This window comes from Podarcis tiliguerta (genome assembly GCF_965153285.1).
Source record: "Podarcis tiliguerta genome assembly, chromosome: 1".
Taxonomy (NCBI): domain Eukaryota; kingdom Metazoa; phylum Chordata; class Lepidosauria; order Squamata; family Lacertidae; genus Podarcis; species Podarcis tiliguerta.
Genome location: NC_139534.1, coordinates 55,901,182 through 55,922,163, shown reverse-complemented (window position 1 = coordinate 55,922,163; position 20,982 = coordinate 55,901,182). Strand labels below are relative to the sequence as shown.

At 42.5% G+C, this 20,982-nt stretch overlaps 1 protein-coding gene across 1 annotated transcript in view; it reads right to left on the bottom strand.

Moving 5' to 3' along the window:
• COL18A1 (collagen type XVIII alpha 1 chain) overlaps positions 1-15,058 on the bottom strand; it is a 145,138-nt gene extending 130,080 nt beyond the window's left edge. The window contains exons 1-2 of the mRNA XM_083416348.1: positions 14,918-15,058; positions 14,745-14,812 (exon numbers count right to left, since the gene is read on the bottom strand). Of these exons, the coding sequence (XP_083272474.1) occupies positions 14,745-14,812; positions 14,918-14,928 (79 nt within the window). The 5' untranslated portion in view covers positions 14,929-15,058. The remainder of the gene's footprint in view (positions 1-14,744; positions 14,813-14,917) is intronic.
• Between the last annotated feature and the right edge of the window lie 5,924 nt (positions 15,059-20,982).

Below are 20,982 nucleotides of genomic sequence, written 5' to 3'. Positions count from 1 at the left end.
ATATATGCCTATATGCAGCAACAGTTCAATTTGTAATTCTACACTCCATTCAAAAGGCTAGTTTTTGCGTGCAACTAGTTACCGGTATTTTTGTTGTTGTTGTTGGGGGTTTCCAGCAGACCTCTCCAGAAGCAGCATCCAGATCTAGGCATCCATATAAAGTTGTTCAGCCATGGGCTATATGAACCACAACAACTGGATCACCATCACAGTCATGCACAGACCACCCAGTCCAGGTAATAAACAAGTATGCTGCAGTATTCTTACTACCTACAAACATCTAGCCAATAGCTAGCAAGGTAGGGGATTCTGTCATAAGTATGCAGCTGTGTGCATGAGAAGAAATTACTATATTCCAAGTTAAACAAAACATATTTCATGCAGTAAATATTGCATGTATCCCACACACACCCTCACAAAAGAGGGGTTGATAATCCATTGGATGGAATAAAAATGAGAATAAAAAGATATGACTAAAATAATTTTGGGGAAATATTTGCCATCAGATATATTTAAGGATCATTTAAATCCTTTTATTAATCTCACAGCTTTGGGCCACTGATATGTATCCAATGTTTAATCACAGATGTCTCCCTTATCACTTTGAACTCTCTTGAAATGCCAATTGTAATTCCTTTCTTGGTAAGCTCTCAATTTTTTTTAAAAGAAGAACAGACAAACCCTTTGAAACTGCTCTTTAAAATGTAATCCCCCTAAACCATTAAAAACAGATTAGTCTAAAAAGAATTTGGTGTGCACACAGGAAAAACGGCAGTTAAAGAAACTTAAAAGGGAGGGAAAAGGATGAAGAAATTAAGTGGCATATTAAACTCTCTAATGGCTAAATTGCATAGCATTCACCAACAGCGCCATGCCACACACACGATCCAGGATAAAGGAAGAGTCAGTTCTTCCCCATCATGTCCAGGTGCTGTTTCAGAAAATTAATTTCCAACATGGTCGAGAGGTCTGCTTCACAGGTTTTTAAAAGTAGGGGCATTTGCAGAATATTCATCAGATGAGCCTTCAATATGCAGTGCATCATTTGAAGAAGATGATTTGCAAAACAAACAAATGTGGTTAGGATTAGCTTCAGCCACATTCACAGTACCATGAAGCGGACACACAGTTAACTTCTGTTGGTATCATGTGGAGCAGGCCCAAGAGTTTTTTTCAGCATGGTGGGACACTTAAGCTCCAGCTGGCTCACCCACACTGTCCCAACTTCACTGCTGCCTTGCCCCAACACAACCAGGTAAGCCACTGTCAGGAGAGGGGTTCTGTGGCACCCCCACCACACCAGCTGCTCCTGGTTTTATTTGCACATAGATTCATTCCAGCTTATCAGACATTTGCTTTTCCATTAGATCACTATAAGCACCGTCCCAGTATCCTCCTGGGCTATGCATTTCTATTCTCAGATTCTGCACCACCAGGAAGTTTCAGATTCTACATCCAGAGGAAAAAATGCACCTTAGTGAAAATTCTTTCCCCCCCCCCACAAGCTGCCCAGTTTGTATGCTTCATCCCTTCATTCTTTTGTCTGTCCTGAACCTACTGATAATCAATCTCATTGGATGACCCTGAATTTTAGTATAATGTGAATAAAGTAATTGTTTGAAAAGTGCTAATACTTTAGTCTGGTGCATTATTTCTAGAGTGTTTCATAATATCTCTTACCCCCCCCTCTACACCCCCCAAAAAGGGTTACAATTAGGTCTGTCCTCTCTCAATGCTGCCTTGCCAGTAATTGGCCTATATTCTTCCCTGAAATTTGCACAACATTTGCCTAATCTTGGAGAAGATAAGTCTTCCCATGATTCATGGCCAGACAGATCTGGTTGGCCATCAACTATTAAAACGGATGTCCAGCTGCTGCCAAAATGGAATTTCTGAAAAGGAATGAATTACTAAATGGACCGAGTTCTTCCCACTGAGGCATTTTAATGGAAATCAAGTTTTTAAGCATATGCCCTTCAATCAGCCTTCAGCCAGTATTCTGCAAGTCTCAATGCCACCTTGCTGGGTGCCCCTTAGGCATCTGGCTGACAACCGCAAGAACAGGATGCTAGACTAGGTGGGCCTTTGCTCTGATCTAGCAAGAGTTTTCCATAACCTCTTTATCCCTTCTATTAACAAATATAGACAGTACAAAAACAAATGGGAAGTCCCACCCTGCCAGGTGAAGCAGATCAAGGAAGCTACGTCACTGTATGTATCAAAACAGGAGCTGACTTGCATGGGAATCTGGCTGCTACAAACAGGTAATTTTGGTCATCAATATAAGTGGCATGAAAGTCATGATCCTAGATCACATGAAACACACAACCCTTTCAGCTCTGGCAGCTGAAGATTTCATAATAATCAAAATCATAATAATTTATTATTTATACCCCGCCCATCTGGCTGGGTTTCCCCAGCCACTCTGGGCGGCTTCCAACAGAATATTAAAATACAATCGTCTATTAAACATTAAAAGCTTCCCTAAAGAGGGCTGCCTTCAGATGTCTTCTAAAAGTCTGGTAGTTGTTGTTCTCTTTGACATCTGGTGAGAGGGCGTTCCACAGGGCGGGTGCCACTACCGAGAAGGCCCTCTGCCTGGTTCCCTGTAACTTGGCTTCCCGCAGCTAGGGAACCGCCAGAAAGCCCTTGGCACTGGACCTCAGTGTCCGGGCAGAACGATGGGGGTGGAGACGCTCCTTCAGGTATACTGGACCAATTTCACTCAATTCAGTGTTGTCTCAGACTCTCAGTCAAGCGCACACTGACTTTGCTGCATGTGAAGTGATTCTCAGTACCTTTTAAAAGCAAAAAAGCAAATGATAAGCAGCTACATCAGGAACCGATAGTGAAAAAGAAGAAAAACCTTCTGAGAATCTAGCTTTTTTTCTACAAGTCCTGCAAACCCAGTCCTCTTAATACTTTGGGCTGGATTCAACTAACCTGATGCCTCATGTTCTCCTTCTTCACCCACACCAAATCAGTGGGGGAGGGGGATTGGGAGAACCCCAAGAACAGCATGGGGAGAGGAGTTGGGGGGGTCGTTCTCTCTGGCAAGAGAAATGCTTGTGCTGACAGAATGACTGGAAGAGCATGATGCTGATATCCACCCACTGTTTTGGTGTTAATATGTTTATGATTGCACTGTTTAGTCAAAACTTTCTATCTGTCTTGTGGATAGATTAATATCATGCCTCACAGACATGAATTCTACAAGCGTGGTTGTGATTGCCTCCTACATTAAGATGATAAAAAGTGACTTGCCACTTTATTACCCAAAATGATTTGTTTTGACATAAGCCCAAAATGAAGCTGTTCCCCCTCCAGTCACTCAGTTCTTTCCATATTATCTGATTATACATCCATATACTATGCTTCTCGCTTCACCTAAGACATGGTGAGAATAATCCCAAGTTACTGCTGAGAAAATTGATTACATACTAGAATATATACAGGCTTTCCAAATGTCCGTATCAGGTGTCTATTCACGGTATTAGTACATTATTCGCCCTAAATAGATGGCTCCTCTGCCCCTTTCCCTAAGATTGTTTCCTTCTTACTACTTGAGAATATGAGATCCATAAAACTAAGCATTTTGCCTTGTTTGGCAAACACGGCCAGTGAGCTTGTTAGCTTTTATTGAGCTCTTAAACCAGCAGGTCCTTAAGCTTGTTTGAGCAGAAAGTCAGCACTTTTAAAGTACCTCTTAGGTTTGTTCAGCTTCACTTCTGTCCTGTTCCTGAAGTATTTGCACAGAATGCAAGAAAACTGAAAGCAACTGACAGAACAGATCAAAATGTATTACTGTATTTCAAAGAAAATTGTCTACTTTAACCAGTTAAACAAAACCTCTTCCAATCTGCATGCCTGCATTTGAAATAAGCATGGTAAAGGATGCATAGCATATCTATGATGTCTTAGGCACATCAGGAAAAATTCTATTAGGAAAAATAGAAAAAAGGAGGATAGTTGGAAAGAGAAATCGTAAGGCAATTGTTGTCTGCCTAAAACATTTTGCCATTATACATATTCTTTTTGTTGTTTAGTCATTTAGTCGTGTCCGACTCTTCGTGACCCCATGGACCAGAGCACGCCAGGCACTCCTGTCTTCCACTGCCTCCCACAGTTTGGTCAAACTCATGCTGGTAGCTTCGAGAACACTGTCCAACCACCTCATCCTTTTCGCCTCTGTCATTAACTGCAATTGTAATCCAGGTCATTTCAAAAGGTGGGATGCATTGCTGCTACATTCCAGCAGTCCACCTATTCTTCCCCCACCCAAAATGTGCAGGTACTCATTTTGATCCATTCTCACTCTAGTGACACCGGGCAGGGAGGGGCAGAGAATGGCAGCCGCATCAGAGCAGGAGATAACATTCCTGCAGGGAGAATGATGCATCCTGGTCCAGCACTGCCTGCTCCCCCACTACCAGAAACATTGTATAACTGGAGTTCCTTAGATACAATTGGATAGCAGGTAGAATGCACATCTCCCTACCCCACCCCATCCCCAGGCCCAAATTAACACTCAGATTCTCAGAAGTTGCTCGCTACTTTTACATAATCAGGAGTTTTATCTACCCATGTTATAAATAGACAGTACTCTGAGGACTTTCGGAGATGAATACTACCTGCTTCCCAATATTTTCCAGTCAAAATTCTCTGCTGTTGGAAATCTTTGCAAAATTACAAACCAAACAGCTGAAAAGGGACAGGAGGTGAATACTATGTAATCATGAGGGAGGGTGGGAATCAGGAAGGTAAGTAAAAGAAATATATTACAATGCATGGATATTTATGTATCAGTTGGCAAACGGTCCCAGAGCAAGCTAACAAGGTAATGTGACTTTAGATACTGAAAGCTAGAACCACTTTTTCCTATTACCTATATTTTCACATGCAGCTTGCTTTTATCTCTCACTACAGACATTTAGGGCTTGGAGTTCACCAGGTATTATTTTATAGTATGGAAGGCTGAGATGAGGGAGATGCTAGGAATGTTATCTGGTTAAGATTCCTCTCTACTTTGTAATCAAGAGAGGGAGTTCAGAATTCTTTTATATGCTATGACAGCTACAGGGAAAGAACCATGGGAGTTTTCAAAGAAAAGGCAAATGCATAAATCATAGTTAAGCCTTCTAAATACAGAACTAGGCAGACTATGATCTAGAATTATTTGGTGAAGGGCTGACACAGTAAAAGCAAACAAAAGTGGCTCTTCTTATAGGCAGCTGTATCTATCAAACATAAACCAATTTGTCAAAAGTGTCGGTTACTAAAGCCTGCAGCACACACTGCTTGCTTCTTGTATTAGGCCATGAAGTCACACTAATACCCAATTCCAGAGTAACCAAACATTTCGCCCTCTAGATGTTGCTGGACTAGATGTGGCAATTCCAATCATCCTTGACCACGGTTTGCCCATTAGATGTCCTCCATGCTTTGGGCATGTGATGTGATTATCCCATTGTGAAGCAAGCCTGCCATTCTAGGATATCTCTTTAAAACGACAAGATCCATTATTCTCAACTGGTATACTGAACAACTTTATTATATGGACCTAAAGTAACATCTAAAAACTTCAGATAACTAGGCTCCCACACCGTAATTTCACCATGCAAGCAAGACAGGATGAACTTGCAGAACCTAAACTTCCATACAATGCAGTAATCATAAAAAGAGGGCGCAGGGCAAGGTGTAGCTATCATATATACCCATGTGTATATATACACCAATACAAACATATCAACTGTGACTTTAAAACCTGAAAAAGTATCAATACGTATTAGTGGCAAGCTTCATTTATAGGTCAGGTTCCAGGTTATTAATCTAACATGAACATCAAAGAGCAAACTGTTATTTCTTTGGCCCAATATAAAAATAAGCTGCTTGTTTCTGCCAAAAACAACCTATCTAGGAGAGGAGAACATAACATGGGAGTTTGCTAACTTCTTTTAATTTGTGCCATCAGAACAGTCAGAACAGTCAGTGCACATGCATCCTTTAAAAAGTTAATGTCGATGTCAAAGGATAGAACAAATCCCTCCCTCCCCAGATTAGTGCTACTACCTCCCACAAAGCCCAATGGAAGATTCTCATAATCTTCAAGGGACGGGATGTCTTGAGGGAGGAAACACTTGTAGATAAAGAAAAAAGCACAGTGGTAATAAGCAGAGAGAGGAGATAACAAGTCAGGTATTTACTTTCCATGGAACCAATCATGGAATTAAAAGGCCAACAAGTTCCTGTCAATTTCTGCACAGATTTCCATGCCAATATTCAAACATTGCAAACATCACAGCATGGACATTAAAGCATTTCTCAAAGCTTGTGAACTTATGCCCTCTTCTACATTTATTCTGCCCTCTGTCCCCCAGAATAGCCTTCCAAGCATAATCATCAATCTGTTTGACAGCAGAATGTGCAGAAATCCTTCTGCATAGTTGTAAAAACCTATGTTTGATAATGGAATTCACCACAAGCACAAGAGTCACATGCCAGATTGGTGCTTTTGGACAATACTGCAGAATCTATAATGGGATGCAAGTGAGAAGGTAGCCTCTTCTATCAAGTTATGATTATTAACACACCTGACTCAGGCATAACTTGTTCCTGACCTTCCTAGACTCAATGTAGGATCATTTCAAATATTATACTCTTGTGTTTGCATCTTACTCCTCCTCCAATGAGCTCAAGGCAGCATACATGGCAGTAACTCCTTTTGTCTATATGACAAACGCTTTGAACCATGACTCCCATCATCCCTGACCATTGGCCATGCTTGCTGGGATGTAGTCCAAAACATCTGGAGGGCACTACATTGGGGGTGGCTGGTTTAACTAACAAAGCATCTTGTTCTCAGAGTGGGCAACAAGGTGCTTATTGGAAACCCACAAGCAATAGCACTCTCCCTCCCATTAACCCCAGAAACTGGTGTTCAGAGCCATCCTACCTCTGATTACTGGAAGGTAATATATACCGCCATCATCACTAAAAGCCATTTATAGTCTTGTAAAGTTGTCTAATCCCCTTTTAAAGTCAGCCAAGTTGGTGGTCATCACTACATCTTGTAAAAGCAAATTGCATGGTTTTACTACACACTGTGTGGAGTACTTTGTTTTGGTCTGTCCAGAACCTCCCAACATTCAACTTCTAGCATTATGGGGCTCTAGCATTATGGGGGAAAGAGGGGTATTTTCCTTATCCACTATCCCCATACTATATACAGTGGTACCTCGAATTAAGAACTTAATTCGTTCTGGAGGTCTGTTCTTAACCTGAAACTGTTCTTAACCTGAAGCACCACTTTAGCTAATGGGGCCTCCTGCTGCTGCGGCGCCACCAGAGCACAATTTCTGTTCTCATCCTGAAGCAAAGTTCTTAACCTGAGGTACTATTTCTGGGTTAGAGAAGTCTGTAACCTGAAGTGTATGTAACCTGAAGCGTATGTAACCCGAGGTATCACTGTATATATATTTATTATGTCCTCCCTTTCCTAAACTAAAAGGCCCCCAAAATTGTAGATTTCCCTTTTCCTCTTAGTAAAATTATTTTGGTTGCTCTTTTTTGGAAGCACAGCCATCATAAATATTTACAGTATTCCAAGTGTGGTTGCACCATAAATTAGTATAAATACATTGTGATGTTGTCTGTTTTATTTTCATTCCCTTTCCTAATTATTCCCAACATGGAATTCACTTTCCTCACAGCTGCCACATGCTGGGTAAACATTTCATTCAGCTATCCACTACAAGATCTCTTTCCTGGTCAGTTACCACCAGTTCAGATCCTATCGGTATATATGTGAAGATAGGATTTTTTGCCCCAACATGCATCATTTTGTACATGTTTGCACTTTCTAGTATGCAGGTGATATACAACTGGAAGGGATTAACCTGCTAGGTAACACTAACATAAAAAAATCTTTGCATGAGGAATGTGAGGTATTTCTGATCTTCACACATGTGCTTTTCCAAGTGCTGAAAACGCTAAACAGCCGTTTAGTACTCTGTGCTTTTGCTTTGTGGAAATAACAGTTCCACATTAGAAAGCCAGATGAGACAGTCCCACACAGACAGAGACAATGGGAGGAATTCAATGTCTCTCCTCATTTTGGCATTTTGGCATGCCAGACAAAACAATCCCCACTCTCCTCCCCACCACCATGCACTCTTCAAGTGTTCTTCTGACTCTCCCCAGAGCTAGTTTGGAGGACAGAGAATTCTCTTGTGCATGTGGAAGTCTTTGCACAGAGGGCTTCCGCTGACAAGACTCATTAGTTGACTCTTGCCCATTATGTCTAGCCGGAAGTACATGTCCACAACATCCACAATGAACCAATCTTGAAGGATAGCTCCCTACCATTCACTGAATATGCTTTCCAGCACCATCTTGCATCAGAGGAACAGGGAGAGAGGCAATTTTCACCCATTCCCCTTCCTTCTAGCAATCATCCCCCCCCAAAAAAAACCCACAAAAATCCCATCCTGTTCCCAACACTCTGGAGCAGATGGGGGGGGTGAGGGGCTGTAGGGGGGAAGCAGTAAAAGTTTCTGCCCTTCTGGCTCCACTGTTGGAACCTTTGCTGGATCAAAATGCCTTTTGTCAGCTGAGAGACACTGTTAGATACAACCCATTGCTGGCAGAGAGAGACCACAGTAGGGAAAACACAGGACTGTCTGCAAGAACTAAAGAGTAGGAACAGAATAGTTGTCTACTAATTAGTTAATACAGGGGGGCTCAATACAACACATCCCTGCATTAGAAGATGTGCAAGAACTTATTTAAAAAATATAGCACCCCAGAAAAGCTCCACACAATTAGGCTTTCACCACTAAATTACATTTCAATCTTCTCCTTCATATTTGGTAATAATTAAACAAATATGAACAAAGGTACAATGCATGGAGAACAGCAAAAGGAATGTCACTCTGTGTGTATGTACACAACAGTCTACTGACAAGGTGACCATTACATCATCAACCAGGCATTTTGTAGCTGCCCTTTATAGTCTATTCAGAGCATATTTCTGCGGACTGTCAATGCAAATTGCACATAGTTTCACAGCAATACAGAAGAAACTATACTGGTTCTTTCATTGATTTTACATGAATCTTGAGACTGCATAAAGCACAACAATCAGAATGTCACCATTTCAAAAGCACAGCTCATATTGCACACATCAAAATCTCTCAGGAGCCATTTAAGATAATTTAATTTTATCCTGTTGAGAAACAAGATACCAGTGGCCAATGCCTTAGGTAAATCCAAAAGTGCATTTGGAGGCAGATTGATTATCAAACACTGCACATGTTCACATCCAATGCCCTTTTAATAATAATAAAAAAGTATATGAAGAACATAAACAGTTCAATTACATGGCAATTTTTCAGCAGATCAGTATTGAGCAGTATACTGATCTGGATAGGCTCTTATCTTGCCACCCTTCATCAGCTGAGATCCCAGGGCACTTTACAATGCAGACATCAAAACATGAAGCTCCCTTTTTATCTCATTGTTTGTCCAAAAAGTGCAAGTTAACCCACAACTCCTTCTTTGTTTAGTGATGGATCTCCATCGAGCACTTTAAGATAATTATCTGATTCCCACATGAACCATATCAGTCTAGAATTTGTCTGAAACATTGCACACATATAAGCTTCAGAAGATACCACATTACATCAAGCAGAATGTTGGTGGAATTGTATGTAAGGCACTGCTTTCCTCTGATGACAACTGAAGCTGATTAAGTGACATCAGCCAAAGGTAAATGGTAAACTTTCATTTAGGTAAATTTTTACTTCTTTCTGTTCCTGCAACATATCTAGATTGTATTTCAGTTCCATGTGATGCTTTTCATTACAGATGCATTCTGTTAAAACAGTTCTCCTTGCTTGCTGGTATGAAATGCTGGTGTTATTAACAACATGGAACTGACTGGTGAACCATACTAGGTCCCATGTCGCTCTCTCTCACAAACACACATATTTAAGGGGAACCTTTTTCTACTGAGGGCCCCATTCCCTTGGGGATAATCTGGCAGGGGCCAGAGCTTTCAGAAGCCTTTCTCCTTTCCATCACTCCATCCATTTCCATCCCCACTTCCCAGTCCTCCTTCTCACTTTAGATCCCCTTCCCCATATGTCACTACAAGCCCCTGCCCCTAACAAATTATGCAGTAGTTACACCCACCCACCACCTCTGTCTCACTCACACAAAATGTGGAACTAGAAGTGACAGCTGGAGAGGATGTGTGGAGAACAAGAAGGGGCCTTTTTGGAGGGCCTAGGTGTTCAAAAATTCAATATGGCAGCCAATGTGGGTGTTCTTTTTTTTTACATTCTAATAAAGCACAGACATTTTGCTTATATTGCAAGTCCATCCATCTGTCAAAGTATGCTGCTAGGGTTGAGAGTTTTGAATCCAGCCTACTGTCCAGATTCAGTTTCCTACCCATTTTAAACAAACCATCGTTAACATTAACCACAATGTTTCAGTCTGCAGAAGCAACAAACCATTGTTAAGGAAAATAGCTGAACTCCTCCTGGCAATGCCACAGAAGGGCAGAGAAGGTTCACCTGATCTTATTCACATCACTTCAGCCTATGCAGTCAGTACCTTTGATGGTGATAATCCTTTCAACACTATTAGTTTAGTCAAGGACAGGCTCTCCACATATGAACTGACCTGGAGCCTGCAATCATTATCTGAAGCCCTTCTTCATGTGCCTCCTCCATGAGTGGTCTGGAGGGGGCAACAAGAGAAAGGGCCTTTTCTGTGGTAGCTCCCCATTTGTGGAATGCTCTCCCCAGGGAGGCTCGCTGCTACCTTCACTATATAGCTTTAGGAGCCAGGCAAAAATGTTTCTTTATAACCAGGCCTTGGGATGATTAACATTCAATAGCCCTTTAAATGTGTTTGTGGGAGGGGGAATTTGTTTTGTTTCGTTTTCATTTTGTATTTTGTGTTCTCATGTTGCATTTTTCTATTGTGAACTGTTCTTTGATCTTCGAATGAAGAATGGTATACAAATTTAATAATAATAATAATAATAACTAGATCCAAATTCAGCAATACTGCCATAGTATACCATACAAAGAAGCAGCATCTCCAGGATTTGTTCATAGGGTCACTAACCTTTCTCTTCAACTGATTTGATATTAACACCTTTTCTCTTGCACACTGTCTTAAGAGACAGAACCTCCTTCTGTAAGTTGAATATTGACAGTCAATTCACACACTGTTATGCCAGAGGATATGAATAAAGTGCTCACCAGCAAGTAACTTCTACAGTTGGCGTAATATAAAATGGGGAAGCACACTCTCATCTGCATTATATACTCTCCAATAATTCCATATTGTAATCTAGAATTGTGAACGGGGCATACATCCATGAAGTTGCTGGTTTTAATTCAAGAGGCTCATGTGGAACTTACTATATACAAAGGAGCCATTAAAACACTCTGCATTAAAGGGTACCTGTCATGGAAACCACATATAGCAGAGCTGATGAACCTCTGAGCCTTCAGGTGCTGTTGAACGCAGCCAGCTAGAGATGATGAAAATTGGGAGCCCAGGAACATCTGGACTCTGGATGCCCATCCCTGACCTTATGTGTGTCTTCTCTGCAAACCAATGGGAAACTTAATATGAACGTTTTCTTTCCAAAGCAGAAAGGTTTCAGCCCTGAAGAGATGTGCCCTTAAAAGTTGACCAGCTCAGCTCCGGGGTGATTTCTTGTTAAACTCTAAGGAGGGCAATGCAGCAGAAAACAGCTGCACAACAATGTCAGCACCAGGAGCTTATCATTTGTATTAATGAAACCTGCCATACAAATATGTGACATTCAACACTTTTTCTTCCTTGGATAGATTGCAAACGCGGAGGAAAGAGAGCGGGAAAACTGCATCTGGCCTCTGCAAACTTTCCTCTCCTTGTCCTAACATGTTCGCTTCGGCTCAATCAAATAGATGTTACCTTTAGAAGTCAGAGAATGAAACAGTCCTAAAGCTCCCATTAAGCAGTGTTAAAGAGGTCTCCCTTCCCTTCCCCCCTACCAGTCAATACAAGCAGGGTCTAATGGAATGTGTGCATTTGTTGACAGAATGCGTCACTCAAGGTTCCACTCAAAGACAGTACATGTGGATCACACTTAAGCACCCTAGAGCTTTAAAGCCAAACAATGTTTCACATTTAATAGTTTAACCAATAGTGCAGATACACAAGAGTTTTATTAGCTCATGATTCATGAATAGCCAAAGGCATTTTAAAGAAATTTTAAAAGTGCCTCAGAACACCTGCCTGGCAAACACTTAGATTCATGTTGTCTCACTGACTTCATGGACTACATTCTCATCAGTGTTTACAGACCAGCTCCTATGTGGATAAAACAATACAGAGGTTATTTCCCTAAAATGTACAAACACTTTTTATTAGCCTTGGTTGACACTTTTAAAGGCTATCAATATCTAAGTGTCTCTGCAGAGTTCTAGGACTAAATTAGCAACCAGGACACCTGAGCTTTTCTCAGCTTATGCTGCACAGCTGTAGAGCAAATATATTCTCATGGCTTCTTGCACATTTCATCTGTCAAAGGTCTAAAATCTAGATTTCCAGTTATCAGTGTATGGCCAGGTTTCAGCTGCAAAAAAGGGTGGAGGAATCCCATCACCTAACAGCATTGGTCACTATGCACATTTGCACACAACATGCATCACAAATAAGAAGTGGCACAAATAGGAACTAGCCTAAAACATTCATAGAAAACCTTTTACCGGTACTTTATTCTGACAACTCTTCCTTGGACATTAGTCCTACAGAGTCCCCAACTCTAAACAGTTTTATGGCACATCTACATGGAGAATCAGAACCATATCCAATACCCAGTTAACACACACCAAGTCCACATAAATTTGTAGTTTAGGCTGTGCTGGTTTGCCAACAGACTAAGGTGATGGTGGGAGCCTGCAGCACCTATGCAATCTGAATAAGTGGGTATCTAATGGCACTGCAATTTATTTGTCCATCACCATATATGTTGGCTTTTTCAAGTTACATTTCTTTTACTTCTGGCTATGCATTGAGCTGAAACACAGGAAGCTCCTCTGCAGAGATAATTTTAACTAGGATTTCAATGGAACTTGCACAAGCAAAGCATCTTATGAGCTATTGCCTCAGGGCCACTTCCTAAGACTTAGGGTTTCACAAGTGATGCTAAGAATGCCTTTTAGTCTGGAATGTGTCACTTGCAAATGCTAGTAATACAAGACAGAAAGCAGAAAAGAACCAATTCCAAAGTCAAAATGTACATAATATCTAACCAAGATAAGTTTTAAATTCACATTACAGAGACTGGGAATGCAGAAAAGGCATTTTAAACAAGACTCTCATGCCTTTGTCTTAAGATACATTAAAACCCATTATGTAAACTAATTAATATACTTATTTTCTGATTGAAGGCATTAGAGGGAAACTTATGATCAGCATACTGCATAAAAAATACATTTTCATACTTGAATGATATGGAGGCGGGGCGAAGTGTCTTCTCCAAGCCTGGTAGGAAGCAGATTCTGGGCAAATCCTTAACTCTGCTGCAGAGAACCACATTTGGCCAAGGTTGTGTTTGTTTTGCAAGACTGAGAGGAACACCTTTAAATCTTGAAAATCCATACAAAGCAGGGCATGCCCCTGTGCAGTAAGTGTTAGTCAGAACACACCTTTTTCACGGAGTAAAGCATCCCAGAGAAGCAGGCTCTTTCTGCTCCACAGTTTTTAAAACGTTTGTATTCTATACCAAAGCAGTTTCTTTCATTTAAAAAAAAAATCAGTTGAATATTACACCAAGAGAAACTTAAATCCTTATTCTAACAGAGCCTCTTAAGTAATTAACCATCACAAGCACCTCTCTCTAGACACACCGAAAGAAAATAATTCATCAGTCTACTATAGCATATTAAGGTGTTATTATGATGTATTAATTCACCAGCACAAGCAGTAGACTCAAGAAAAGTTTGGCTTCAGCACCTCAGGTGCACTTTTGGCTAACCATTTAGGATATAAATTCAGGACGGAGCCAGGTGGAACCTAATCATCGGAGCCAACTCCTAGGGGCCGAGGTCCCTTCTGCCCCCCCCCCCATAAAATATTTGGGGGATCGGGAGTCCCCAAAGTTGATGGGCCGCACCATTCAAATTGATTATCATGTGATCAATTATGCGGGGGTAGGGTTTATTCCCCACCCCCCAATATTATATTAAAGTTGGCACCCATGAACCTCACTATGTCTACTCAGAACAAAGCCCTTATTTATTTCCATGGGATTTACTTGCGGGTAAACCGGGTTAGGAACTGCAACCTGAAGCCGCTCGAAAAAGCGGCATGATGCGCCCCATCAGGGACTTTAGGAAGTTCTGGAAAGGGGGAGGAGGAAGAGGAAGAGCGCCTCCAAGGGAGGCTGCGGCGGAGCGGCCACTTCCCAGCCGCCCCATGGGAGCAGGCGGCGAACTTCTCGCCGGACCTCCGGGAGGCACCGGGCGCCCTTTGTGCGCTGACAGCCCCTCGGGGCGCAACGCCGGAGGGCAGAGTCCCGGGAAGCCCCCTCGGGACGCGCATCCTGCAGGCTGGCTGAGATGAGTCCTCCTCCGCCCCCCAGGCACCGGCGGAGGGACAGGCTTCCCCGCGCGCCCCAGAGTCCTTTCCGCCAGGGGGGCAGCAGGAGGTCAGCCCTCGCCGCCTCGCCGCCTTACCTCGCTGGGGCGACGCGGGCGCAGCGAGCAAGACAAAGAGCCCGAGCAGGAGCCGTGGCGGGAGACACCTGCGGGGAAAGGGCAACAGGTTATATAGAGCCAAGCCGAGCCCGCCTTCCCGCCCGCCCAGCCGCGGCCAGCGGCATTCCCGCGCTCCGCTTCGCCCCGCTCACCTGGCGCGCATGGTCGCGGCTGCGCTGCGCTGAGGCGAAAAGAAGCTGCCGCTGCCTCCTCTTGCCGGGGCAGCAAGTTCTGAGCAGGACTCGCCTCCCAGGGCGCGCTCGCTCGGTCCGGCGGACGCGGGGTCCTAGCGCCGCACCGTGCCTAGCGGAGCACGGGCCTTGAGTTCCCCCTCATCACCCAGTGCCGGATTTGCGTATAAGCTAAACAAGCTATAGCTTAGGGCCCCACTCTCCCAAAAATATATATACTTCTTCTTATTTGTATTTCATTATTAATATACTTCTTCTTAATTGTATTTCAGTTCAACAATTACGTTGATAAAATACGTATTTTGTTACGTGCAAATGGCTTTAGATACCTATTAGGTCCATAAATTACCAAATAGCATATATTCAACACAAAAAACAGCGAAATTTGTTGTTGACAAAGGACAGCTGGACATACAAAGGGCCCCATTACCTAGCTAAGGGCCTCATCAAACCTAAATCCGGCCCTGATCTCAACCAAGAGCTAGCAAAGATGGGGGGGGGGGGCTGCATCCAGAAAGCGGCGCCTATGCTAAGAGGTTGCCAGTGACCAAGAGATCCACCTGCTGCTTTCTACTCCAACCATGAGCAGGGGAAACCCTCAAGAAGGGGCATGATGGAGAGACTTTTCTCCGGTTCCCTGACCCTCAGCATGTATTAAGGGTGCCACAGAATCCATGAGGTTTAAATGCACATCACATCATCTCTCCATCTTCCTTCTGGACAAGCAAGAGGTTCAGGGACATATTCCAGCCTGGCAAAAGCACTTGAGGAGGGTGTGAGGCAGTGCCAGTGAGGGGGGGTGTAACGAGGTGGAGGTAAAGAGGGGCTGTCTGGGGAAAGACGCCATGTCGACATTTGACCCTCAGGTCTGCGATTCCTCACCCTTGCTCATGCTCATGAGCACCACAGCACCTTCTAGCAAATTAAAGCCATAAGTTACGTATGTGTTGTGCAGTTCCTTCATGTGCCTCCTACCAATCCATATCACTGGATCCCTCCACGGATTTGAAAGAAAGTTTTCTACATTCTGTCTATGATCACATACCCATCTGTCTCCCATTCACGGGTGTAAGCATGAGGGGACAGCTGCCCCCCAAATCAATAAAAATACTTAACTGAGGTCCTGTCCCCCTCCCCCAAAAAAGCCTGCCCCCCCCAAAAAAAATCCTAGCTATGCCAAGCCACCACTGCCATCTTTTCTTCTTAACTCAAAACCTCCAAGCTCTCTTACTTCATAGGCACAGTGCTCCATCTTCCTGGGCAGTTGCCCATTTCTGTGCCTTCCCCTCAGTGGGGTGATCAGAACTATAAACATTCCAAATTACAGCTCATTAGTTTGTGGTGGGATGCTGAAGTCCCAGTTTGCATCATTTTGCACTTCATCTGCCATTCTGTTGTCCATTCACCCAGTTCACAATTTATGAATAAGTTAATTGGGGGACCCCAGTGTTTACTCCCTCTTAATATGGAAACGTGGCTCATATTCTATGCTTCCTCTCTTGGCTGGTTTTTGACATACATTTGCCCACTTATCCCATCCCACAATACTTCCTTGTGTTTCTCAGCCACACTACCTGTTCTTTTATACCTTTGTTTTTATTACATTATTTATGTTAACTACTCTAGGACCTGGTGGCAAAGGGTGGTATACAAAACTCTTAAATAAAGTGATAAATATTTCAGCCACTCTTTCCTGCCCCTCCCCGTCCTTACCTCACTTACCTCTTAAGCTCTCTTTTTACCACAAAAGTCAGCATGTCCATTTCTGTTCCATGACATCATAGTAGCTCAACCAATTATAAAAGAAGAGGGCTTGCCGACACACCACAATTTCTTACATAAACAAAAGGTGCCTAATATGATGTAGAGTTCTGTGGTGCCCAATGCCTTTGCTGGTGTCAAGACCACAAATTCCTGAACTTGGGGTTTGAGAGCATCAAACCAAGATTCAATTTATGCACCAACAACTACTTCTGGCCAAAGAAGAGAATTACAGGGAAACCACCCATATTACAAGGGAGCCTCTTGACAGGAATAAACTCCTCATCCATGTCAAGATAGGCCAGGCTTCCTCACTTATCTGAGCAACAAGGGAACTACAATAGTCTACATTGCCTTTGCATACACATACCCAAAATTGTAGGCATGGAAGTGTTTTTTAGCAAGTTCTGTTTTTTAGCTCAGGTCAGAACCTGTTCCATTGTATGCAAGCTGCTTGGAACAGTCCCTTCTCGTGGTATTAGCAGCATCACTTCTGTACATTAGACAGTAAGTTATGTCTAGTATCATAAATATTGGAACCTCTTTGACATTCCCCCCCCTGGAAATAAAGTCCTAGATTGGCTGTGCTATTTATTACACTGACATCTGCTGGTAGGGTCCTTCTTCTGCATGTGTTTGAAGAGGCTCATTACAACAATTCTCCCTGAAAAGCTGAACAGAACCTACTAAGGATGTTTTCCCTCATGCATTTTATTCTTGCAGGAATCCTGTTAGGTAGGTTAGCTTGAAAGAAGGTGACCAGTAAATTTCCACTAAACCTCATGGCTGAGTTGGGATTTGAACCTGGGTCTTCCCTGTTCTAATTCAACACTGTACTCTTCAGAACAATGTAATACCTTTGTTTGTTCAAGATCAATATAATACATGAAAATAAGTTATCTTTTGTTTTGTTTTTTTAAAAAATATAATCCAAATATTATAGTACAGTACTTGAGTTTCAGTGAGCACAGTCCAAAGAAAGTTAGGAAAACAAAGTGTCGACAAAATAAACAGGGTTTAAGCAGCTGCAGCAACAAGACACCCCAAACATTTAAATTCCAATACTTTCAGTCAGATGCAAGCTAGTTATCTGTATTGCACCCTCTGCATTTTCAGCACAGATCGCAGGGTGGGTATTTCTAGAATCTACTATAGATGAAGAGAATTGGGACCTAATCTATTCCAGATTTCCAAATGATGACAGGTTTGAATGCTACTTAAGATGTTTTCGCAACTGACTTAAATGTGTTACGGATTTCTTTTGTCTATAAATGCTACATTGACAGGGAGCGGGTGGTGCTGTGACCTAAACCACTGAGCCTCTTGGGCTTGCTGATCAGAAGGTTGGCAGTTCAAATCCACGTGAGCTCCCGTTGCTCTGTCCCAGCTTCTGCCAACCTAGCAGTTCGAAAGCACACCAGTGCAAGTAGATAATTAGGTACCGCTGCGGTGGGAAGGTAAACAGCAGTTCTGTGTGCTCTGGTTTCTGTCACGTGTTCCATTGCGCCAGAAGCTGTTTAGACATGCTGGCCACATGACCTAGAAAGCTGTTTGGCTCCCTTGGCCTGAAGCAAGATGAGCACTGCACCGCACAGTTCCTTTTGACTGGACTTAACCATCCAGGGGTCCTTTACCTTTTTTATATTGACCAGAATGTACATTCAATTAAAAAATGTCTTTCATCCATTTTATAGTGCACATTAGTCAGAATAATTGCATTCCCAACCAAAAGCATGATCCTAAGTATGTTCGCTGAGAGGTCCTACTTACTGGGTTCAATACTCAAGTACATGTGTTTAGGCTTGTGATTTAAGAATGCAATCCTATCAACACAGTAGGACTCACTTCTGAGTAAAGATGAACAGAAGTGTACTATAAGGCTTTGTTTGCCTTGCAGAGGATCCTGGTTATACTATGTACAATTTTGGTTTGCACACAGCGCCACAACTTCCAGATCTTCCCAGAACAAATGGCATACACTTAGCTTCAAGCTACAGATGTCTCAGATCATGCTGAATCACACTAACCAACCTCCTTGCAGACAAGGCCTCACTTTTGAAAGCAGTTGTTGTGCAATGTGTGGGACACATGTTCCCTCCTCTAATTTTAATCCCCTCCTTCCTAATCCAAGAGAGGCCAGTGCTTGCCTAGGGCCTCTGAATGGAAGCTTTTTTACATGACAATAATAATTGTTGTCTGTGACCCTGAGCTGATCACAGAATGCCAGCTCATACCAAAAGAACGCCAAGCCTGGCTAAGCTAAAATCAAATCCTTCCTCTGCCTCCCCCACCTCTTCTCCCTTTACTTTGCTGGCACAAGGAAATGTGAAGACTCTTACAAAACATCAAAGCAGGAAGGTCAAAGCCTGCTACTCTTTTTATTAACTTCAGTCATTCAGATAACCATTATGGCCAGCCTGTGAAATGAGAGTGTTGAATTCTTCGTGTTGTGGTTTGGGTGGGTTATGCAGCTTTGCAGTCTCTTGCCTGATGTGAGTGGTTCAACACAGGAATTCAAATGTCTACAGAGAAACACTCAGCCCACCAGTTTAATGACCTAGGCAGCACAAGGCAGCTAGCCAAAACCTATTTTTTTTATTGCAAATAACGCTCTTTTTCTTCAACAGGATCTAAACCACCCAGGTAGTAACATTAGTGAATGCATATGCTGCGGAGCATCTATATGTTTTTTCCGCTTAATCAACATTTGCTGTTCATGGTGTTATTCCAATACTAACAACCAAACAAAAACAGATGATAGAAACGAGCTAGGCATTATAGAACTAGAATTTTTGACTACAACATAATTACATACATATACTCGGTACTGAATCTGCGAGGTAAAATAATAAATTAAAACTAGCAGTGTAAAGAATGGAAGGGAAGTCCATTTTTGCTTGAAGAAAATAAGAGGGCACAGAGATTTATGACAGTCTGATTTTGTTAGTCATTCTAAAAGTGAGGCCTATTTTAAGCTAAGATATCTAATTGTTCCAGCAGTAGGCAAATGTTTTTTTCAGATACTACAACGAATTATAAAGAAGTGACATTGTTGTAATCAAAGCAGCCCCATTAAGTTTTAGCAAAATCCTTCTGAAGATGAATAATAAAAAAGAGCACTCTAACATATCCCTGGAAAGAATAGCTAACCCGGTCTAGTGAACAATAGCACAAGAACCTTCTGTGTGCAGTGTAGCTATAAAAGAGGATTAAAAGAGCCTAATGTAGAACCATATTTTGTAACTCATTTCAAATTTCTCTGCAACGGGGAAATTACCTATTATGCCACATTTGGCAAGGTTCCATCTGCTTTGCAAGTGTTTCGAGACTGAGAGACATATGCAGCCAGAACTTAAGTTTAAGTTGACAAGAGGTGAAATGGAATAACTTTAAACTAGTGGCAGGGTTCTTTTTGAGGGGTATTGAACAAGATGCTCTCAGAAGGCACATCTTTCTGCTGTCACCACTGCCCATTCACTTGACCTCTCCCCTTATGCCCAATCAATAGAAGCACAAAGAAGAGAGAGAACAAGGTGAGTGGAAGTGGCTTCTTCTCCTCCTTGCTGCTGTCACTGCTCACTTGTGGACAGGTGATCAAGCAGCAACAGCAAGGAGGACGACAAGTCAGGGGGCTCCTGGAGCTGGCAGTGTCCCCTACTAGGATATGGATGGTGATTATTATGATTTATTACTTACTTTGATTTATTATTACTTTGCCCATCTGACTAGGTTGCCCTAGCCACTCTGGGGGGCCTCCAAAATAATAAAAACGCAACAAAACATCAAACATTTAAACTTCCCTATACAGGGCTGCCTGTAATGGCCTCAGAAAGTTGTACTGTATAGCTATTTAGCTCCTTGACATCTGATGGGAGGGCTTTCCACAGGGCAGGTGCCACTATTGAGAAGGCCCTCTGCCTAGTTCTCTGTAACTTCACTTCCTGCAGTGAGGGAGCCACCAGAAGGCCCTCAGAGCTAGATCTCAGTGTCTGGGCTGAACAATGGGGGTGGAGATGCTCTTTCAGGTATATAGGCCATTTAGAGCTTTAAAGGTCATCACCAATATTTTTGATTGAGCTCAGCAGGTACCCAGTCATGCTGACTCCTGAGACCAGCCCTGCTTAAAACAAACAAGCCCACAAGATAAATGCACAAAGTAAGGAGAAGTATCCTCCAGGTTGTCTTAACAACAGTGTCATAACAAAACCAAAGCAGCAACCCTATGCTTCAGCAAAGTGGTATTCGTAGGTAATATCAGTAATGGT